Below are 15500 nucleotides of genomic sequence, written 5' to 3'. Positions count from 1 at the left end.
TCTACTGTATTTTTTTGCAATCACACAAACATAGAGACAGATTTTTTTTCTCCATAAACAGTAGGAAGTCTTGAATGTTTCATAAAATTATGTTCAACAGAGCCAGGCATAGTGGCACATGTCTGTAGTTGTAGTACCCAGGGAGGCTGAGGCAGGAGAATGATGAGTTTAAGGCCAGTCCAGGCAGCATACTGATACCCTATCTTAAAATAAATAAATTCCCAGTGGTTTTCTCTTTCTCTAATGCTGGGGATTGACGGCAGGGCCCAATGCCCACTAAATGCTTGCTCCAACAGTGAGTTCTGTCCCAGATCATTCTCCTTGCATCTTAGGGATAACCACACTTGGTACTCTGTCACTCTTCCTGAGGTCCAAGGTGGTTATGAAGATGATTTTCCATTCAAAGAAGTGAGATGAGTATCATGTCACATGAAACCATAAAACATGAATGGGGAAAAAAATCGTGTTACCTAAGCATCCGATAAACAATTTGTACACAGGTAAAATGAGAATTTCCAATCACAGGGCTTACCAAGCATAGGTAATTCAGTGAGGGTGGGACTAGTCAATGTTTAACCAAGGCAAAGAGCACCATGTCAGTCCTCGCCCACACCTTACCACACTTTCCTTCGCAAGCATGCACTCATGACTTCTAAACTTTAAACGGCTGTAAGGCCAATGGCTCAAGGGAATCTAAAATAGACTGGCTACCCTAGTGAAAATATTTCTCTTCCATTTCCCTATCAGTTTTCCATCAGGGCAATGACATCCGGTCGTAAGTTCACGGACCTGATTAGCCTGAGGAATTTTCCGTAGACCTTTCTTCCCCTGCTTCTTACCAGCTGCCTTGCTGGACTTTGTTCTCCAAGCAGTTTCCATAGGGTTGTCCAGAACGTGAAGTTCTCGAACTCGACCCTGCTGCCTAGAATCGGCCTAAACACAAAGCCTCAGCAGGAAACCGCAACTAAGTCTCCTGACCCCTTTGGATCTCTGCAATGTCCCTGATGTGTCCTCTACAGTCACCATCTAGTTGGGATACTTTAGGTGGAATAAAGACTAGCCACAACATTTTGAGTATTCACTATGGAGATAGGAAAAATTACCTGCCCTCACTTGGTGGGTATATAGCCTTCTATCCCTATGACGTCTGTCCTGCCTCCAAGGGGACCTGCGGTGGCACATGGACCGGAATCCACCACAATGAGACAAGTAAGTGATATTATTATACGTAATTTTTTCCTCTTTGAGTTAACGACGTCTTTAGATGGACATTTTAACAGGAACATATTGGTGGCAGGCACTGGGGCTGTCATATGTAGCTGACAGTTCCTTCTCTTAGTAGATTATCTTCAGTCTTCAAAACGGGCTTTTATAGAGTACAGGAACAAACAGATTGAAATGGGTAAATACCCTCACTCCATAGCTATTATTAAACACTCTACGTAAGTAATATTTCTAAATTTCTTCAAGTAGCACTTGAAGTAGTACCATGTTTAAGAAGGAAGAATGAAATTTAAAACTGTACCTGTGAGGGTCTTTTGTGCTGGGTATGAATTTGTTACACTCTCTCTTGTAGAATACCCCTTCAATCCAAGATTTCTGAAACAGAGAAAAATGTTATTTTATGATCTGTTTTAATGAAAGGTGGGTGTGGTGTAACTACGGTAATTCAGGTAGGCAATATATATGTAATCATGATATTCATTAAAATACCATGACCAGGGACTGGAAACCCAGTTCATTCGGTAAAGTATTTGCTGCAACAAGCGTGAAGTCCTGAGTTCAGCTCCCTAACACTCAGCATAAAAGCCAGATGTGGTAGCATGCACCTGTAATTGGGCTCTGGGAAGGCAGCGAAGAAAAGATCCCTGGGTTCTATCAGAAAACTAATCTAACTGACTAAGTAATAGAGGAAGACACCAATGTCAATCACTGGCCTCTCATGCACAACCACACATGTATGCATTCATACACAAACCAAATCAAATCAAGTTAAATACTCAGTAGCTTCTACAGCCTAATGTTCAAAATACAAAATACTAAATCAACTGATGCAGCATTTCATCTTGAGTAACAAGGTCGTAGTAAAGCTATAACTGATACATTCCCTTAGACCTGCTAAGACTTACTTCCAGGTCTTGTGCCATAATCCCAACAACACATGACTATTGTGCTCTCCATACTTTTTGAAAAGAAGAACAAATACTATGATTTACTCTTGACATAATGGGGAAGAAAGGATGCACATATGCGCTGGTTTTCTCTAAGGAGATCACAGGGGCATGTAAAATGAATCATTCAATCAGAAAAGCCAAGGCTAATAATATTAGGAGACTGGAGGCAGAAGCAAAATCTTCTAATCCAAATTTAGCCATAACTCCTTCCTGCTTGACCTTAATTCAACCTCAATGAGTTTTTTTTCTTAAACATCTATTAAAATAATAGAGACATAATTTTCTACATAAGGCAAACTGAAACCTTGCTCTATTGTCATAGATATTCAGGTATGAGACAATGGTATTGCTCTCACAAACACCGATAGCGCAAAAGCCAAAAATATTAGAATAAAAATGAAGAAAATAGAGATATTTTGGTTGAAAGAATGAAAATAGTCAGTAGAATATTAATTCTGAACCCCAAGTATTTTCAAATATGGATCCATCTAATTGAAAATCATCCACTCTTCATAATGATTGATTGGGTATAACTAGGTGATTATGAATTGGAGTCACAAGGACTGAAAAGGCCTTATCGCTCTTTAAATCCCAGCATGACTAAGATGTCAAAACACTGGAAAGCATGTCAAAGAGCAGTTCCCATCTTGGCAGTTTCATGAGACAGCCTGTGGGCACAGCTTACCATTGGCAACTTCACTTGGTGACACAAAACCTCCATGGGGACCTGAGGCTCACTCTTTCTTCTAGCAAAGGGTCTTCCATTCTACAAAATCCAAGTCATAGCCAACTGCATTAGAATGCATTCCAACTGCATTCGAAGTCTGGAAACACAAGACAGGGAGCCACCATCGCGCCCAACTAACAGACAAGCTTGGTTTTGTCATAGTATAAAACTGCTTTTTGGTTTATTTTTATTTGTTCATTTTAGATGCCATTTTCTATGTCTAAACATACTTTGCCTTCATAAGTGTATATGCACCACATGTATGCTTAGCTACTCCAGAAAGCCAAAAGATGACATCAGATCCCCTAGAACTGGAGTTATGAGCCACCATGTGGTTTCTGGGAATCAAACCCAAATTCCCTGGAAGATCACTAAGGCCTCTTAACCACTGAGCCATCTCTCTGAACCCCTATATGAAAATATTTTGATGCCAAATAGCCTAAGATTAGAGGTGTGGATATAACTTTAGAAATCCATACCAAGTATAATGGAATGTGGGGGAAGTAACTGTATTCTAAATGCACAAACTCTAAATCCAAGGGTCTACTTCTGAATACAGCACAAGATAACGAATCCAGATCTGAGTCAGATGGGAGAGGGGGCGGTGGGACCCTAGTCCTTCTGTCCCTTTTGCACAGTCTGCAACTATTTGTGTGAATCAAAAACACTCAATAAACTATAAAAATATAAATCCAGAAAAATCAAAAATGACAGAATTTAAAATTAACAAAATAGACAGGAGCTTATGACATATTTATTATAAAAAGAAATGTCACAAACACTAAGAATCATTAAGCTCTATCCCTATTAAAAACATTAACAATTTTACCCAGCTACTCTACAGACATATTAAATATTTAATTTTTGCAAAGTATCAGCAAAAGTGCTACAAAGGCATAAATATGTCTTCAAAGAATTTCTTACTCTGAATTTCCAAATATTTGAATCTATTAAATAATTCAAAATTCCCTTAGACAGGCCTTCATGTTTACATACTGGAAAATCTGTAACAAATATGACAAGGTTCCTAATGTCAAGAAAAGTAGAAGCGAAGGGAAGAAGAGATGAAGACTGAAATAATACATCATATGAACAGTGGTCTGTAAAAAAGAATTGCAAATCAGATACAATAACATCAAATTATTGCCTCAGCTTTTTCAGAAGCTGAGCTAGGAGGATACCAGGAATTTGAGCCCAGAATGGCAACACAGCAAGATGCTATCTCCAAATACAAGTATATAAATAAATAAACAAAACAATCAGCTGACTGCAAAGAAGGGCCCTAGTTTAGGAGCATATATATATATATATATATATATATCTCACACACTAAGCAAGCTAAGCTCAGTCTATTCCTTTTTTCAAACATGCATTTATTTTATTTTTTATGTATATGAGTGCTTTGTCTGTGTGTATGTAAATGCACTATATATGTGTCTGGTGCCTCCAGAGGCCAGAAGAGGGCACAAGATCCCTGGAACTGAAGTTATGGACAGTTGTGAGTCACCATGTAGGTGTTGGGAACCAAACCCAGGTTCTCCGAGAGTAGCCAGTGCTCTGAACTGCTGAGCCACTTCTCCAGCCCCTCGGCCTATTCTTTTCAAAGACTAGATAACAAACTCTCTGTTCAGACTCAATTTCTTCATTATCTGTTTGCTCATTTGCAAAAATGAAAATGCTAGCCATGGCTAGCTCATCCAGGCATGTAGCTCAGTGGTAGCACATGTGCTTAGCATGTATAGCCCAGGGTTCAATCCCGGCACAAAAACAATAGCTATAATAACACTCTCTCGGGGCTGGAGAGATGGCTCAGAGGTTAAGAGCATTGCCTGCTCTTCCAAAGGTCCTGAGTTCAATTCCCAGCAACCACATGGTGGCTCATAACCATCTGTAATGGAGTCTGGTGCCCTCTTCTGGCCTGCAGGCATACACACAGACAGAATATTGTATACATAATAAATAAATATTTTTAAAAAATTAAAAAAAATAACACTCTCTCCCAGACATATTGGAAAGATCTGTTCATTTAAAGTTTAGATTTCCTCCAAGGACTTACTATGTCTCTATAAAGCTTAGCTATCATCATTAGCCATACCAAAGGGTAAAATTAGTATTTGGTTATTATATTTTTGCCACAGAACAAAGTGAGAACCTCCAACTCTCCCTCATAGGAATCCTCAGAATATGATGTAATGGCCTTACACCTCCACTTTCTCCTTAAAGTCCAGGTGACGCAGACCCGGTGGTAGTCGTTTATGTTGTCCTAGGCCCCCACCCAAGGGTTGTTGAATGAACAACATGAACACCCTCAAAATAGACCTGCAGGTACCATGGTACATAATTTTTCTTTCAAGGGTATAAACGAGAAACCTGTGACATAACAGAAACAGAGAATTTTTCTTCTTGCAGTTCCTGTGCTTTAGCTCAAAACTATAGCAAAAGCTTCCAGTCCAGCACTCGGGAGGCTGAGGCAGAAAGATGGATAGTTCAAAGCCAGCCTCGGTCAGCACTTTTTCCTTGTCAATTTGGCCTTGGAGGAGGAAAAGGCAGAGAAGAACCAGGGTTGGCCTCAATTCCCTTCACCCTAAATTAAAATTACCTTTTACATCCAATCTTAGACCCGAGGTAAAGCTGGGAAAGACAAAGAAACACCCAGAGACGGGCCTTGTAATAGCCACCATCCGTGAATGGTCCCAGCTCACACTACTGGTTTTTCTACAAGGCTGGTGACTGAACCCACGCCTCACACGTGCTGGACAGGGACTCTATCCCCAAGCCACATTCCCAGGCCCTAGGGCTTTGAAACACTTTCCGAACACAAATTCTTTCTGTGAAATCTCTGATAAGACAGATTCTTGGAAGCGTCTCTTCATTTTAAGCACCCACCATTCATTTTAACATCTGAGGGGCTAAGGAAACAAAGGAACAGATCACTTATTTTCATCCCAAAACTTTTTCAGTCCTTCAAAGAGCACACAAGAACTTCCCCACCGGAGATGACTCGCTCCCACTTTGATGTCACCTGTTCCACATTACACACAGCATGGCACTGTCACGGTGTAGCTGGGCACTTTCTGCTGCCTGTATTTACTAACTTTATTATGACCCACTTTAAAAGAAGACAGTATGCACTTAAAGACTCATGTCAGCAGTGGTGGGTTTGCCAAGCATGTACAAGACCTGGATTCCAAACCCAGCACGTCTAAAAGAGAGAAAAAAAAAAAGAGCACTGTCTGGCCTACGAGTGCATCAGTAGATAAAGCACTTGCCTTGGACGGTGAGGTCTGAAGTTCAAATCTCCAGCTCTCACGTGAAAGCCTGATCTATGTGGTGACTCACCTATAGCACCAACATTCTGGAGGCAGAGATAGGGAGGCCCTGGAACAATCTATGTAGACAGACTAGTGGAATCAGCCAGCCCTGAGATCAAGTGAAAGACCCTATCTCCATTTGTAGCAATCAAGATGCCCAATATCAACCTCCAGTCACTACATGCACACTCACACAATGCAGAGGCATGCAGAGAGAGAGAGAGAGAGAGAGAGAATGGGAAGGATAAAAGGAAGGAGAGAGAGATTCTAGTTACAGAGATTATTATCTTATGTATCTTGGAATTCACAATCTGTAGGAAACCACAAGAATGGCTCAAATGAAACGATAATAATTTCGGACTTCAGAGTGACATTTGATGCTTTCTCTGTATTACTTCTCCCTTAGAGCAATTCCTTCTTTCAAAACATGTATCTCATAGATAAACCATCTGCTGGCTCAGGGAAGAGAGGCCACTCCTTTGGGAGAATCAGCTCTGGGAACTATTGTGTAAGTCTTGTGTGAACTCGGAAAGGATGCCTTGCCTTCTTCCTCGAGAGAAACAATCTCAAAAAAAAATAGTATTCATACCCAGAATGTCCAAGAATTTAGTATCTGTTCCAGCAACACTTCCATGGGTATAGTGACTGAATTTCAATTAAATATTCTTCCAGAAAGCAGAATTTAGAAATACTCACGGAAAGAAAACATAGAAGAACCTTATTCTTTTTTCTCTTTTTTGATAGTAAAAGGTGAGCCATTTTTATATTAGTAATTTTTATAACATCCCTAAAGTAGAATGTCAGCCAAATCATCCATGCATTACTAAAATGCATTTTCTTCTATGTAAACTAAAGATCTTCCCATAGTGCTTTGTTAGGTGAAAGTATTAAGAATCCCAGAATGAATTTCTAGACTACATGAACTCATAAACAAATAAACAATCCATGTACGTGCCTTTCACACTGCCAAATGGGGGAGTTAGAGACAACAACAGTGACCTCCCATATATAAATAATAAAGTTGCATGCTGAACTGATGCCACGCCCCTTCCTGTCTCTTTTTGCTTTCTTTAAAGTTCTAAAGGGCTCAGGATTTTCAAAATATTAGTGAAAGATAACTTTTCCTGAGCTGGCACACACAGTTGTCCAATCTTAGGAATAAAACTACAAATGTCATGTCAGGAGTTCTGGCGCACACCTTTAATCCCAGGACTCGGGAGGCAGATGCAGGGGGATCTCTGAGAGTTCCAGGACAGCCAGGGCTGTCACACAGAGAAACCCTATCTCAAAAACACTCCCCACCCGCCAAATGTGAATGTAAGACACCTTGGAGCTTGGAGCTCTGGGCATGCTCGATTACTTTGATAAGAAAAAAAGAGAAAATTACTGGGCAGTGGTGGTGCGCATCTTTAATCCCAGTGCTTGGGAGACAGAGGCATGGGGATCTCTGTGAGTTGGAGGCAGCCTGGTCTCCAGAGTGAGTTCCAGGACAGCCAGGAATACACAAGGAAACCCTGTCTCAGGGGGCGGGGAGGGGGAGGAAATAGAAATCTCTTCTATTAGTTTTTCTTTTGATGAGTGTCCCTGGATAATTAAATGGGAACGTTTTAAAGCAAATACCAGAATATCCATCCCATTACAGTTCTAACCTATTAAGACCTTCCCGGAAGATGCATAAAAGCCCCTCCCACTTCCAAGGAGCAAAAAAGCTGCAAACATGTTGTCTATGAATGCAAGATCAAACCGACGGACCTATGCACAACGGGCAAGTGCACAGCCACTGAGCTACATCCCAGTTCCTACTGATGGTCTTTGTTCATGCTCAAAAAAAAAAAAAATACCAAATCAAAATATCCAAAAGGTTAGTAAGATAACACCCACGTCCACTACATAGTTGATAGCACACTTTCTGGGGACAACGGTGTTGTTGTTCATATGGCTGTGATAAATACCTAAGGAAATAATAACCTTGGGAGGAAAGGTTAGTTCTGACTCACAATTTCTGAGGTGTTAGCAGGTAAAGCAGGACATGATGCACTGGCTTGTCAGTCCGGCACTCCTGAGGCTGAGGCAGGAGGACTGCCAAGAGTTCCGGGCCTTCCTGTACAGTGAGAACCTGCTCAGATGTGGGGTGGGGAATAAATGGTAGAAACCTATGCCACATTATTAAAATCAGACAAACGCAAAATCTCTTCAAAAACCAGGGCATGCTTTTAATCCCAGCAGTCGGGGAAGTAGAGACAGGTGAATCTCTCTGAGGCCAGCCTGTTATGTGTCGCAGGTGTCAGGACAAATAGGGCTACATACAGAGACCCAGTCTCTAAATAAATAAATATATGGACAAACAAACAAGCAAACAAACCCTGTCTAAACAATAAGAGAAAAGAGCCAGGTGTGGTGGCTTTTGCCTGTAATATCAACAGGAGGATACTCTGGGTTCAGGACTAGCCTGAGCTACGTACACAATGAGTTCTAGGGAAGCTTGAAAGACAGATTTAAAAGTGTAAGTATATCCAAGTAAAACCTCCAGTGCCGGGAATTGGTTACATCTTGTTGAGTCACTGGTCAAAGGGGACCACAAAAAACGCTCTCAAACATTGTCAAAACAATTGGTTTACTCTCCACAGCCTGATGGACGAGCCTTATTGCTGAAGACAACACTATGTCCTTGAACGTGGAGACGAAGCTTAACTGGCGCCAAGCTAGCAGCTTCACCCCTGCTGACTTGCATTCATGGGGCTGGAAGGTACTCTGCACGCCACTGGATGAGTGATAATGATCAATATATCATAGCTAAAAATCCTGGGACATAAATCATGAACCTACAAGATAAACTGGTGCAATAAACGTTACGGGTGCAACCAACCACCTAGAAAGGTTATGGGCCTAGGAGAAAATGCTTTGCTATTATTCAGATAAGAAATATAGCAATAAAATGATTTCTAATTACATTCTACTATGGGCATAGATCAGTGTCTCTCACTCAGCCATGATCAGATAAGCTTTCTCTGCAGAAAATGGGAATACACAGAACCACAATTGGACAATGTTCAGAGGGCAAGAGACCTTGGGACACTCAGTTCTAAATGGGGCGTCTCTGTCACACCCTCCCCTCAGGGCTCAGGGAACCCTACAGAAGAGGAGGCAGAAAGATTGTAAAAGATTCATGATGAATGACTCCAGGAAGATGAGACAGCTATCTTTCAGCTAAATTGGTACAGGATGGATGCACACGTGACCTCACAGAGACTTGCATTAAGACTTACACACGTTCAGATCAGACAGGGTCCAGCCTTGAGGAGGAAAACTGGGCTCTTAACCCTAACCAAGAATTAACTGCAATTAGTACCAGCTGCAAAGGAATAATCGGTTTTCTACCCTGAAACACAGGACAGACCCCATGCCTAATGGTAATTGGCCAACACAAAATTAACCCTGTGGTGTTTGTTCATTTGCTGTTGTTTGGGTTGTTTTTGTCTTATTGGTCTTTTGTGTTTTGTGGGGGTTTTTCAGTCTTGTTTGTTTTTGCTTTGGATTTTTTTCTTTAAAAAAAAGAGCAAAAGAACATGAGGTTGAAAAAAAAAGAACATGAGGTTGGATGGGAAGGAATTGGAGAATGGTAAAATAATCAAAGTATATTATATAAAAAAATTTTAATTAAAAAACAGAAAGTACGGACACGGCCAGTGAACTGGCTCAGCAGGGAAAGCCTCAGTGTGTGCCACCACGCCTAACAACCTGAGTTCAGTGCCCAGACTCACATGGTGAAGGGAGAGGAACCCACAAGTCTTCTGACTGCCACTCGCTCGCCGTAGCAGGCGCATGTGCAGACACAATCAATACCTATTACAAAAGTTTTTAAGTGTAGGTGATTTGTCTCCATTCCTCATCAGTAACAGCTCATGTTAAAGAATGATGTTTTTCAAATTTGGGGGATTTAAGATTCTTTAATACCCTAAAATCTACCAAGGATTGTTGACAAGTTTATTGAGTTATGTCTGCTGGTACCGACCACAGTGACTGGAGAATGAGAGAACAGCTAGGTAGGAGGAGGTACTCCGGGGAAAACCAACAGAGGTATAAACAACAGCCACATGCACAGGCACAAAAGCACATATGCATGTGCACGCGCACACAGTGGTCCCTAAGTCAACAATACAACCCCAAATCTGACATTAACATAGCCTTTTATATATGCCAAGAGCTGTGGGATATGTTCTTTTCTTAGCTAAACTATTATCCATCATTTCATGACTAGTACCAATAGTTGCTCCATTATGCAGAAGAACAAGTTCTATCTAAAACAGCTGTTCTCAACCTGTGGGTCATGACCCTTTTAAGGGTCAAATGACCTTTCACAAGGGTCACATATCAGATATCCTGCATATCAGATATTTACAGTATGATTCATAACAGTAGCAAGATTACAGTTATGAAGTAACAATGAAAATAATGTTGTGGTTGGGGGTCATCATAACATGAGGGACTGTATTAAAGGGTCACAGCATTAGGAAGGATGAGAACCACTGCTCTAAATACAAGGGCAGAAATCACCCACATGATGTTTTATAGGGAAAGTTTATGTGAAGGAAAGTAGGGCTTGTGTGAACACAAAGGAGCAGTTAGTGAAAAGAGAGAGAGAGAGAAAGCACCTCAGAGATAAGAAAGATAAAGGAAGGAGGGAAAGAGGGACAGATGAAGACATGAGAAGAAAGAAAAACGACCGTGGAGATGTTGATGAGGGCTGGGTGGTGCTGTGCACAAATGGTCTGGACTGTCAAGGGCTCAGCAGCTGGTGAGCTGGCTCCTCAGGTAAGGCCACTGACAACTTGAGTACACTTTGATACCTCAGACCCCACGAGATGGAAGGAGGGAACCAACTAACTGCTGAAAGCTGACCTCTGACCTCCACATGCACACACATGCAGATGTGTACACACACGCAATCCCTAAATGTAATTTAATTTTTCAGAAAACAGAGACATGCTCAGAATCGCAGAAACTGTTCACTCCTCTGAGACACAAAGAGTAGCTGGCATGCTTATTTTCCTTGGTAATTTTGTTCAAGGCTCTATTTTCCATGTTCTACAAAAAGTCGCAGTCAATTTAGCTCTGAGGACTGGAAGTGTCTGCTCTCCCTTCTGTCACCCTCAGCCAGAGAAGAAGAGGAAGGAAGCTCACCGTGCATTCACCATCCCCTCTCTTGCATTAGCACCACATGGCTCGGTACCATCATGGTGTGTTTTCACCTTGTGTCTGGTGAAGCTTGGGCTTGCACAGGAAATGCTCTTAGAATCTCCGGTGATTTGAGAATGGACCCCATAGCTCACATATTTGAATGATTTGTTCCCAGTTGTGGAACTGCTTGAGAAATGTTAGGAAATGTGGACTTGTTACAAGAGGTATATCTCTGGGGAGGGGGGATGGATCCCCCACCTCCTCTCTCTTTCTCTATCTGCCTTGTGATTGCGGGTCAGATGGATGCTCTCAGCTACGGCTCCAGCATCTAACTGCTGTCATAATCCTTGCCATGATGATTAGGGACTCATCCTCTGGAACTCTAAACCTCATTAAACAACTCTTCTTCTTCTTTTTCTCCTTCTCCTTCTCCTTCTCCTCCTTCTCCTTCTCCTCCTCCTCCTCCTCCTCCTCCTCCTCCTCCTCCTCCTCCTCCTTCTTCTTCTTCTTTTTCGTGCTTAATCACAACAGTAGAAAAGCAACTAAGACATAATAAAATGTACGCACTAAATTTGGTAGATTGGGAGCATTCATAGCAGCCTATTGGACACTCCAGAGGAAGCACCATCTCCCTGCTACATAATAAATAGGAATTTCTCCTAAATTTTAACTTAAAAGCGTGGGCCTCGAAATTACTGCATATGCAGGATAAGACTCTGGGAAGGAAGAGCTAAAACAAGCTCGTTCTCTTGTCTAGCCTACAGGGGACCCCAAACAGCAACATAGATGAGTCTTTTGTAAAAGATTACTTTATAATTAACTTTGTGTTGGGTGAGGATGGGGTGTATGTGCACAGGAGTGCATGTACTCTCAAAGACCAGAAGAGGGCGCTGGACCCCTGGAGCCAGCATTGCAGGCAATTGTGAGCCACCAAAATGGATTCTTAGAACCGAGCATGGGTCCTGACATAGGAAACCAGATCCTGGCAATTGGGGGCGGGGGGGGGGGAGGTCTTATCTTTTCACTTAAACCCAGGCTTCACATATGCTAGTGTTCTACTTCTGAGCTATATCCCCCAAACATACCTTCTAATAGGTAATGCTCTAAATGGTACAGAATCCACAAGACGGCAGATGCTAGTGAGAACGTGAGCTGCCTGTCTCACCCCTCTACTGGAGCCACCAGTTCCCCTTTTCAAAGCTAAGCTCTGTTACACTTCAATGAACATCCTTCCAAAGACAGACCGTGCATTTATAATATATACAAAAAATTCACAAATATGTATCTCTATGCCTCAGTGTTTTAACATTAATAATGATGTTACTAATACTCATGCATATTTGCTTATGGGAGCCAACTGATATTCTTTTATACAGAAATCTTTATACAAAGCCAATAACCTACTCGTGTAAATCTGTCATTCTTCATTTCGTATGAAATGTCCCTGAAAGCATAACTTCCATGCGCATCTGTATTCGTGGAGTGGAAATGTAAGAAAATGCGGATAATACTATCTTGTTCTCCATGTAGACTGTTGATTTATGAGTAAAACCATGAGTTTTATCCTAGTCTAGTTCTCTATTGCTGTAATCAAACACTGACCCAAACCAGCTTAAGGAAGGAAAGGATTTATCTCATCTTATAATTTATTATTTCTATTATTATCTCATCCTTTGGACTTCCAGGCCACAGTTCCTGGCGGAGGGAAATCAGGCAGGACTCAAGCAGGTCAGAAACCTGGACGCAGGGGCCACAGCAGACGTCAGAGAGGAGTGCTGCTTACTGGCTTTCTCTCCCTGATTTTCTTTTTCTTAAACAACCTAGGGCCATCTGCCTAGGGTGGCCACCACCAATAGTGGGCTGGGCCCTCACACATTAACCATTACTCAAGAAAATGCCCCCACAGAACACTCTGATAGAATCAATTAATTCCTCATATAAGGTGCCCTTTTCCTAGATGACTCTAGCTTATTTCCAGCTGTATTCCAGAAATACCAACCAGTAGAAGCTACTAGTAAGTGTTAAGCACTCTCTTGTTAAGGAATAGTCTACCATAATGCATTTCAATTGCCTCAGATAGTTACCAACTCTTTTATTATTTATGTTCAACTTCCTCCCCAAAGGATTTTGAAGGGACCAAATTCCTCTCACTTAAAAGTATAATGGGGGAAAGCAGAGAAAAATGTATAGGACAATAAAAATAATAAAGAAAAATAAAGTAATAATAACAAATATAACAAGTAACAATCTCACTTTGCTGCTAGAAAAACAGTCATCTCCTTGCACTGCCTTGAAGATTTAGAAGGTTGAAAGCATCTATAGCAGCACTGTGAACACACCTGAATATTGACCAACAGACGACTTCCTTAGGGCAAGTACTCCGTGCCTGGTGATTTCTGACTGTCCAACAACAGAGGTCACATACATTGAAGAAGTAGAGAAAAGCGGAGGGCACCAAGGACAGGAAGCTGCTCTTGGCATTGAAGGCGGGTAGCCCTCTCACCTGTCTACAGTTCAAGCAACTGCTTACCCAAGACATACCCACTCACCTGAGCAGCTCTGATTGGGGACTTAGCCTGCCCATCATTTCCCCCACCCAAAATTGCTACCCCTCTAGGGCTCCCTAAAGTCTCCGCACCGTACCCAGGTGTCCGTGTTAGAAACTAGAACGTTCCCATCCTGACTGAACCTGCGCCCTCAATTAAAAGGGGGGTTATTTTTCTTCCTCTCTTTCTTCTTTTCTATTGATGGATGTAACTTTGCTTCCTCTTTTCATCCTGCCCCAAATCTTTATGACTGATCGTGGAATCTGTTAGATGTACCAGCCGCTTCTCCTGCACTCTCCCAACTTGAGGTTCCAGGAGAAGTCCCAATTAAAAGATTTAAGTGTCAGAAAACTACAATCCAGCCAGTTACTGACTGTAATGGAAGCAGGAATCGTGTTTTCTTGGCTGCCTAGGGCCAGGATATTCGGTGACCCCTGGATTAAGACACGCACAAGTCCATGTTTCAGAACCAGCAGCTTTTCAAAACTAATGAACCTTCCTGACAGCCACCTGCTGAACTCTGGGGTGCAGTCTCACAGAAGACACCGTGCGCCTTCTCTTTCTGCACCAAGCAAGAGGAACTGCTGTGTGCTGTTGGTCTTCCAATATCTGGCTCGTTGTTCAGAAAAGCTTTTCCTTCTCCTATCAGTCTGTTAAGTGGGACCTTTGGAACAAGAGCAGACAGAGAACCTTCAGTCGCTGCATTGCTTCCCATTCCGTCAGCCAGCAGGCGTGCTGGGTCTATCTCTGAAATAGCTCACGTATTGTCTACAGCGCCGCACCTGCGTCACCACGAACCTAGTTAATGCTTCCACTTCCCGAGCTAAAGTCACCGTAAAATTTTGTGTTGGTTATCTCTGAGACCTTCCTGCCTCCAGTTTGCTTTTCTCTGGCCCAGTCTCTGCAATCAGGCCTGTGGTCTTTGTAGAGGGAGTGAGAGAGAAAGGCCGTCTCACTTGAAAGCACCCAGTGGTTCCCCATTGTCTTGTGGGTATTGGAAATCCCTCACAGTGTTCACACCCTACTCCTGGCCAACCAACATCCTGGGTGTTCTTCTCCCTGCCTCAGCCTCCACATTTTACATCCACTAAACATCTTACAGGCCCCTAACTTTCCTCCAGAAGCTCTCTTCAGGCTGTTCTCACTGCAGGCACTCTCTACTCCTTTGCTGTCTAGAATGAAATCTGGATCAAATTCTCCTCCTGTGTGTCCTCTGAGCCTCTGGACTCTCAGTGTCCGCTGTTCCATGGGACCTGTTTAAACCCTCTGCACTCAGCCCGTCTTCTTACCGACTGGGCCATGTGCAAGCGCTTGCCACTGCTTTCTATACTGAAAAACAAAGGAGCAACACAGGAGAAAGAAAAGGTATTGTGGCCACGTAAGTATTTGAAAACATCGCGAGTCTCCTGAACATCTGGCCCAGGGTTCCTCTGACGAGGTCACAGGATTGTTTTCTTAGGAAACATAATTTTGGGGGATTCTTTTTCTAGGAGATTTTCAATAAAGAACCCTCCTTGCCTAAACTTTTTTCCTTTTTTTTTTTCTTGTTTGTTTGTTTTCCCCC

The 15500-nt window shown here is 42.2% G+C and overlaps 1 protein-coding gene across 5 annotated transcripts in view; it reads right to left on the bottom strand.

Moving 5' to 3' along the window:
* The window catches only part of Trpm6 (transient receptor potential cation channel subfamily M member 6), a 137815-nt gene that overhangs the window by 113015 nt on the left and 9300 nt on the right, over nucleotides 1–15500 (bottom strand). For 2 of the 5 annotated variants that reach the window (XM_050159933.1, XM_050159942.1), the window contains exons 1-2: nucleotides 2860–2935; nucleotides 1526–1599 (exon numbers count right to left, since the gene is read on the bottom strand). In XM_050159933.1, coding sequence (XP_050015890.1) covers nucleotides 1526–1599; nucleotides 2860–2895 — 110 coding nt within the window. In that variant the 5' untranslated portion in view covers nucleotides 2896–2935. Of the gene's footprint in view, nucleotides 1–1525; nucleotides 1600–2859; nucleotides 2937–15500 lie in introns of those variants that run through there. The other 3 variants (XM_050159951.1, XM_050159952.1, XR_007594984.1) reach the window with 2 other exon arrangements.

The sequence above is a fragment of the Alexandromys fortis genome, unplaced genomic scaffold, assembly GCF_014885135.2.
Source record: "Alexandromys fortis isolate MF-2015 unplaced genomic scaffold, M_Fortis_MF-2015_v1.1 scaffold_10, whole genome shotgun sequence".
Classification (NCBI taxonomy): Eukaryota; Metazoa; Chordata; class Mammalia; order Rodentia; family Cricetidae; genus Alexandromys; species Alexandromys fortis.
This window is presented reverse-complemented; position numbering and strand designations above follow the sequence as displayed.